The sequence below is a fragment of the Triticum urartu genome, chromosome 5, assembly GCF_003073215.2.
Source record: "Triticum urartu cultivar G1812 chromosome 5, Tu2.1, whole genome shotgun sequence".
NCBI lineage: Eukaryota > Viridiplantae > Streptophyta > Magnoliopsida > Poales > Poaceae > Triticum > Triticum urartu.
Genome location: NC_053026.1, coordinates 97,529,296 through 97,537,466, shown reverse-complemented (window position 1 = coordinate 97,537,466; position 8,171 = coordinate 97,529,296). Strand labels below are relative to the sequence as shown.

Genomic DNA, 8,171 nt, shown 5'->3' with positions numbered 1-8,171 from the left:
CGGTTTTGACACCGACACTTAACTTAATTAAAATGAATCAACCGCGTGTGTAGCCGTGATGGTCTCTTTTCGGCGGAGTCCGGGAAGAGAACACGGTCTCGTGTTATGTTTGAACGTAAGTAGTTTCAGGATCACTTATTGATCATTATAGCTTCTCGACCGTGCTTTGCTTCTCTTCTCGCTCTCATTTGCGTAAGTTAGCCACCATATATGCTAGTGCTTGCTGCAGCTCCACCTCACTATCCTTTTCCTACCTTAATCTTAAATAGTCTTGATCGCGAGGGTGTGAGATTGCTGAGTCCTCATGACTCACAGATTACTTCCAAACAGTTGCAGGTGCCGATGATACCAGTGCAGATGATGCAACTGAGCTCAAGTGGGAGCTCGATGGAGATCTTGTTCGTTGTGTTGTTTCGTTTCCTATGATCAATAGTGGAGCCCGGTTGGGACGATCGGGGATCTATGCATTTGGGGTTGTCTTTCTTTATTTGGTTCCGTAGTCGGACCTTGATTGTATTCTGGATGATGTATTGAGTGAAGTGGCGATTGTAAGCCAACTCTTTATCCCTTTCTTATTCAGTACATGGGATGTGTAAAGATTACCCCTCTTGCGACATGCCTACTACGCGGTTATGCCTCTAAGTCGTGCTCCGACACGTGGGAGATATAGCCGCATCGTGGGTGTTACACTTATGTTCTTTTATGTTTACTTCTGAGTACTTATTCCGCTGCTATTAGTTCTTCGCTCGGAAATTTCCTCACCCTGAAATTCCTCTGTGAAGAATTCATAAAAATCGTCTATTTACCCCCCCCCCTCTAGTCGACTTAATGCACTTTCAGAAGAAATCTAATATGATCGACGGAGAAGAAGATCGACCTACTCAACTTAGATCTTCGTATGGTAGTGGTTACTGCATGTGATGATGGAGGTGGACTGCCTGGATATGGCACAACTCTGGTAACCTCGTCACAATTTCGTTCGGTTGTGGCTCCTATCTTAGATGAAATTGGAGAGCTATCTTGTAATTTCACTCTCTTTGATATTCAACATGTAATTCTATCAGCTAATTATCCTGCACATCTTTATACCAAGTGTGCTTGCACATTGAATGTAACAGAAAGCTGGCTCGACGAGACTCTTAGTTTTTTAGTGGCCAGTCTTTTGGCTGATTGCCTTGGGAATGGTTTTTTTACAATAAACTCCCACTTTTCTTCATGTGTTAGGATGGTAGCATCATATACAAGCGTTGGAATGATCGCAATAGGGGCTAAATCCATCCATAATTCAGTGGGAGAAAACTTAGCTAACCTAGCTAACTCATGAGCTATTTGATTACTTTCTCTAAAACAGTAGTTATAGATTACATGGTAAAATGTAAGGACATAAAGTAGCAATCATCAAAGATTGCACTAGCAAAAGAGGAAGAACTACCCTCTTTGAGAGCTTCGATGTCGACCACATTATCTGAACATATTTCAACTTTACTACAACCCATGGTACGTGCAAGGTTCATACCAAATCGGACAGCTATTGCCTTGGCTATAAATGAATCAAAACAAGTATCAAGTTTTTCATTAGCAGCAGCAATAAACCGCCCGCTATGATCTCGAAGGACTGCGCCGACTGAACCCTCCAGTGTGTCACTGTCAAATCCCGCATCAACGTTTAGTTTGATATAGCCATATCTTGGTTTCACCCAACCGGATACTTTCTGCACAGGTTTCGGACTACATGATATAATAAAGTTGGCAGCAAGTCTTCTCCCTGCCAGACTTATTTGAGCTGCATTTTGGGTATTTTCACCATGGGTCATTTTCCTCCTTTCGTACCAAAGGTACCATGCTGCTGTTGCCAGTCTCCCTCAGTTTTGGCATCCGAGTATTAGCCTTGGGAATAGTTTTGTTTGAATAAAGCTCTCTAAATTGTTTTCGCAAAAAAAAGCTCTCTAAATTGCCCGAGAAAAAAGATTGGACGTATCTGTAGAGAGATCTCGATCAGCGTACATACGATTTATACGAAGCCGGGACGGACGTGTTTTTTTTTGGGTCCGGACGCGTTTTTCTTGAAAGATTTTCCGTACCAATTGTGATTTCAGAAAAAAAAAAAGAACAGAGCAGAACTCTGTGCGGCACGTATATAAACCGCGTCCGCAACTGATCCAACACGTACGTACCAGCAGGTCCTGGAATCCGGCTCCTCCCCCGCCTCATCCCTCCCGTCCCCCCCGTTCGTCTCTCTCTCCCCTTCTCTCTGTCGCACGTCTAGTTCGAAACCTACTCCACAAACGCCGCGGATTTTATTAGGTATATAGTTCGTTCCCACGATCTTTGCAATCTGGTACATCGATTTGTGTCATTGTGTGTGTATCTGCTCTCCTTATATCGTGGGTTTCGATCGCAACTAGATTTTGTCGAATCGAATCCGTTGTTGCGGAAGTGAGAGGCCGGCGACGGCATGGATCGCGACGAGGAGAAGGGCCACGGCGACAGATCGCTGCTGTTCATAGGCGACGAGGACGACGACCTTGGCGTGGACCGGGATGGCGGCTCGCCACCCTCGTCGGATGCGGGGTCCTCCTTCTCCGACAGGAGCGACGACGGCGGCGACGGTGACGGTGCCGACGACGGCACCGGCACCGGCAGTGGAAGCGGCAGCGATGACGACGCCGACGGCGACGGCGACAAGGAACGCGCGCCCAACGTCGCCAGGCAGCAGGCCGCGTGGCCGCAGAGTTACAGGTCGGTATCCATCAACGGATCTTGCATTGCATGCGTGGTTCCATGTCTGGTTAATTAATTGTAGTAATAATTCTGACGAGATCAATGTATTTTCATGTGTCACTCGGCGTCGCGCGCAGGCAGTCGATTGACATGTTGAGCGCCGTCCAGTCGCCGTCGGTGACCAGCATCATGGCGGCCAGCCCGAGCATCACCAAGTTCGGGAGCTCTTTCCTCAAGGCCGGAAGCTCCTTCTTCCTCAAGAAGGGCGCCACCGAGGGCTCGCTGCCCCTCACCCGGCCATTGCTGCCGCCCTCTCTATCGCAGCTGTCGCAGCAGCAGCAGCAGCAGCCTGCAGGGCGGCCGTCGACGGACAGCTTGCAGCCGCGGCCACCGGCTCCGCAGCCACCCGCGGTGCAGCAGAGGCCCTCTGCGGCGTGCCTGAAATCCAACTACATTGAGCTCCCACCGCCGTCCTCCAAGTGCAGCAGTGGACAATCTATCATCAACGGTACATATATTCAATCGATTCATCTCAATTTGTTTTTCCATAGTTCAAACCAAGTACAACGTTGCTAATTTTCAGTAATGCCTTTGCTTTTCTGTTCTAATGTTTCTATTCACTACTGCAGGCCTCAATGTCCTGTGCGGTGTTGGAATTCTCACTACGTGTTTCGGAATCAAGCAAGCAGGATGGTTAAGCCTCCTCCTCCTTCCCTTGTTGGGAGCCTGTTCATGCTACACCGGTTTGCTTCTCAAGAGATGCATAGACAGCTCGCCAACCATCGAAACATACCCCGATATCGGACGAGCCGCTTTCGGTATCCCGGGTCGAGTATTTGTATCGGTATGTATATTTACCTATTGTCCACCTAATTGTACAGATTTAGCAAAATTCACATCACTCATATTGCTGCTCATGTTCCTTTTGCAGGTTGTCCTTTACCTAGAACTCTATGTAAGTGTTCTCTCTCTGAATTCTGGCAGTACTGTGTTTCAAAAACGTTTGGTTCTTGCATATTTATCTGATGTAACATGCCGCTTATTCACAGGCATGCTGCGTGGAGTACATCACACTGCTAGGAGACAGCTTGTCTTCAGTGTTTCCTTCTGCGCATTTAGCTTTTACCGGCATCTACTTGAACTCTCATAACCTGTTCGCCATATCAATGGCTTTGGCAATTCTCCCATCAGTCTGGCTCAGGAACCTCAGTCTCCTCTCCTATCTTTCTGGTGAGTACTACTAATTTGAATCTTTAGAATAAATTTTGTACTGCTCATAAACATTTTTTTTGCAACGATATCAATACTAGTATCGCGGCTTATTCTCCCAATTCAATCTTTTCATAGCAACGTTAGATTGCTATCAACAGTAGTTAATACCTGCATATTGCCTCCCACTTCTTCATGACCATCTTTCATCTGAAATTTCGCAGCCGGAGGCGTGGTTGCAACGATAACAGTCGTTGTGTGCCTGTTTTGGGTTGGTATTGGCGATGGAGTTGGGTTCCACCCTTCTGGTAGTGCACTGAACCTGACCCACCTTCCATTGGCACTTGGCTTGTATGGATACTGCTTCTCAGGGCACTCGGTTTTCCCAAATATATACTCATCAATGAAGGAGCGCTCGCAGTTCCCTTTTGTCCTCCTGTTCTGGTAAGGTTCTGAACTTGACAAATGAAACGCTACAGTACCATACTATGCTCTGCTTCTGCAGTTATCTGTCGATTTTTGCTACATGCTAACATGCGCTATTGTCCACATTTCAGCTTTATAGTGGTCACAATTGTGTACTCTGGGGTCGCGGCCACAGGGTTTCTGATGTTCGGCGAGTCCACAATGTCGCAATTCACACTGAACATGCCACAACAGTATGTTCCCTCTAAAATCGCCATTTGGATGACGGTATGAGGAAAATCAAACCCACGGAGAGTTACTCCACTTGTATCAGAATTAGCATACAGGTTCTCATTCTCACAATGGATCCCTTTGGTTTCAGATTGTGAATCCATACACCAAATACGCCTTGACGATGACACCGGTCGCCTTGTCGATAGAGGAGGCTCTGCCTAAGATGATGCGAAATTATGTTGCTGGAATGTGTGTTAGGACAGCTCTTGTCCTCTCGACTGTCGTCGTGGCTCTATCTTTTCCATACTTTGGTACTTGTCACTTGCTTCTATTTTTTTCCCATATTAGCAGTTCACTAAATTAACCCCCAAAACGTCATGCACTCTAATACTATGGCCATTGCTATTTGATTTGCAGCCTTGGTGATGGCATTGCTTGGATCTGTCTTCACAATGCTAGTGGTGAGTGCCTGCAATTATGCAGCTATTAACTGAACCTATACTCAGTAACCTTGCAATATTATTTTCCCTGACGATTCGCATTTGCATTTGCAGGCCCTGATCCTCCCTTGTGCATGCTACCTCTCCATCAAGCGGGAATTAGTACCTTTGTGGGAGGTAATCGATTAACTGAAATACGCAGGCTAAAACACCAACAGAACATCTAGCCTTGAAGATGCTAAGCACAATTTGCTTATGGTGTAATCTCTACTCTTTTTTTCCTTTTTCAGGTGGTTTTGTGCATAACTATCATATTGATTGGCTTGGGTTGCGCGTTCGTTGGATCATACACCTCAATTAACCAGATGATAGGCGGCAGTTAGTAGGGAAGTGCCAGAGTGCATCGGACCTGTGTGTAGTTGTTGCAGATTCTTTTTCTTTTGAAATTTCACGAAATTGGAGAGGGCAATTTTCCATTTGTTGTATGCCTTCCTTCTTTTGCAATATACATCGCAAGAAAGGTTTTCGTATTTTTACCGTAATCCGGTACTTGTTGTATTTTGCCGTCCATGATAGCACAATATTTCAGAATAGACCGAGGATTTAGTAGCTGCCTATTCACATTTTTTATTAGGGCTACTTCGAAAATTGGGAGAGCGAGATCTTGTGTGACTGCCACGTCATTCCCGAAAAAGTAAGAGATGAGATAGAACTACACCTCGCTCTCCCAATTTTCTTAGTAGCTCTAATAAAAAATATGAATAGGCAATTACTAAATCCTCGGTCTATTCTGGAAAAAGGAGGGAACAAACATGAGTGCGTCACACTTGGGTATTGTGGAAGCGCTTGCCCCAAATGAGCATATCGTCGGCCGCCCTTTGAAGGACATCACAAACATGGCAAGCATTGATGTTGAAGATAGATTGCCTTTCCAGGTTGTCACGGTGACTAATTGCTTCCTGAAACTCATGCGATGTTTGTATTGAATAACGGGAGAGAAGAGATGCCGCATAACTACTGTTGTTGTGGCGCCCCGGGAGGCCGGGACCGACACTTGCATATATAGCCAATTCCACTAGCCTCAGCATAATATTGATCCGAAGACTCCACCTTTACACAAAAATACACATGAAAACATGCACAACAACAATATAATACATATACAATAATTCACACGACCAGTCTTTTGATCTACCCAACTCATACAACGAAAGTGAATAAACCTTAGACAGATAAAAATACTAATTACCAAGTGGCCAGCTTGGTAAGCTATTAACAAAATATTGCAATCAACGATAAGAATACTAATTGCCTGAAGAAGGCTTAAAGTAAAGCAAATGACGTCCATATCCTTGTCCAGACCGTTGTCTGTGGGATAACCGACTAACGCCGTCCATCACCATACATGTAAGCGTATGTTGTGGCAAGGTGAACTGGTGGAGTACATGGTGTACATGCCCAAGTCATTTTGTCATTTTTTTCATGGTGTACTCCGCAAGCCATCATCATACCCGTAATAGGATCTAACATTTTTGTCATTTGGCGTTGTACAATTCTAAGACATTGAGTATATAGCTTCTCCTATATGCAAAGAACAACACACGAACACATACATGCAAAAGGACTACCAGTTAGCTTATACATGTGCTTGGTAATTGGAAAAATAAAACTGCCTTATGAGCATGGGTAAAATAGTTTAGCCAGGATTAATGAATCAACGTATGCAATTTAAATCCACGCTTAGAAGACACTGAATTAATGAGTCAGTGCGTATTCTCCCACCGGTCTAGACTGCCACCGTCGTTGGTAAGCAAGGAGATGGGCGAGAGGGGTTGGTCCATCAGTGGGTTGTTATGCCATTAGTGTTGGGGAATCTCAAGGCGTGCGGAGGGGACTCGAAGGAGAAGAGCATTGGAAGTAAGAGCATCTCTAGCAGATCCCGTATATAGCCGTCATACAAATGTCGTTTACAGTACCCGGTAAACAAAATTTACGGGACGGCGGACAGATCGGCAGAACAGATCCCGTAAACTTCGCCGGACTTCTACCTCGATTTATTTCGTTCATCATTAAAACTACTAGGATAGTTCATACAAGCAAATTTAAAACAACTAGATAGATAGTTCAAACTAGCAGCTACTCTTCGCTGGAGTCGCCGTCATGGGGCGATGGCTCGTTGCCGTGGAGGGTGTGGTAGATTAGTGTACCGGAGAGGGTCGAGGCGAGTTGGTACTCCTCTCAGAGCCCTGGCACGCGCGCGGTCGCGGCTACATCTCCGCTGGCGGCGGCTTGCTTCGCCTCCCACCATACGCGCTCGGCCGCCAAGAGCTGCTGGATGGACGGATCGAAGATCCTCTTGAGTTGCCGAAAAGTTTTCCACGCCCGCGAGCCGGTGCTGGATACATATCCAACGTATCTATAATCTTTTATTGTTCCATGCTATTATAATATCAATCTTAGATGTTTTATATGCATTATTATGTCATTATATATCATTTTTTGGGACTAACCTATTAACTTACTGTCCAGTGTCAGTTGTTGTTTTTTGCCTGTTTTTGTTTTCCCAGAATATCAGTACCAAACGAAGTCCAAATACCACGAAACATTTTGGAGATTTTTCTGGACAAAAGAGACACTAGAAGCTTCGGAAGGAAGTCAGAAGACGAAGGAGGTGGCCACGAGCCACTAGGGCGTGCCGAGGAGGGTAGGCGCGTTCTGGTGCCTTATGGGCCACCTTTGCTCCGTTTGACCTAATTCCACCTTTATAAGTTTTGTAAAATCGGGAAACCAACAGAGAGCCACACCAAATACTTTTTCCGCCGCCGCAAGCTTCTGTTCTTGAGAGATCCCATGTGGAGGCCTTTTTCGGTACTCTGCCGGAGGGGGAATCAACCATAGAGGTGCTCTACATCAACCTTTCTGCCCTTCCGATGATGTGTGAGTAGTTTACCACAGACCTACAGGTCCATAGCTAGTAGCTAGATGGCTTATTTCTCTCTATTTGATCTTCAATACAATGTTCTCCTTAATGTTCTTGGAATTCTATTTGATGTAATTACTTTTTACGGTGTGTTTGTTGGGATCCGATGAATTGTGAGTTTATGATTAGATTATCCATGAATATTATTTGAGTCTTCTCCGAACTCTTTTATGCATGTTTAT

General features: G+C 45.3%; 1 protein-coding gene across 1 annotated transcript; it reads left to right on the top strand.

Annotated features, from left to right (window-relative positions):
• Positions 1 to 2,455: 2,455 nt before the first annotated feature.
• Positions 2,456 to 5,573, top strand: LOC125506821 (amino acid transporter AVT1C-like). Its single transcript, XM_048671520.1, has 11 exons — positions 2,456 to 2,739; positions 2,859 to 3,229; positions 3,351 to 3,565; positions 3,653 to 3,676; positions 3,771 to 3,951; positions 4,155 to 4,374; positions 4,488 to 4,623; positions 4,718 to 4,880; positions 4,987 to 5,030; positions 5,124 to 5,186; positions 5,300 to 5,573. The coding sequence occupies exons 1-11, from the start codon at positions 2,456 to 2,458 to the stop codon at positions 5,390 to 5,392; spliced, it is 1,794 nt and encodes a 597-aa protein (XP_048527477.1). The 3' UTR covers positions 5,393 to 5,573.
• Positions 5,574 to 8,171: the final 2,598 nt, after the last annotated feature.

Coding starts and splice junctions, on each gene's coding strand:
- LOC125506821 (XM_048671520.1), top strand. CDS start 2,456: ATGGATCGCGACGAGGAGAAGGGCCACGGCGACAGATCGCTGCTGTTC. Junction 2,740..2,858: donor GCGTGGCCGCAGAGTTACAG/GTCGGTATCCAT, acceptor CGTCGCGCGCAG/GCAGTCGATTGACATGTTGA. Junction 4,624..4,717: donor AAATCGCCATTTGGATGACG/GTATGAGGAAAA, acceptor CTTTGGTTTCAG/ATTGTGAATCCATACACCAA.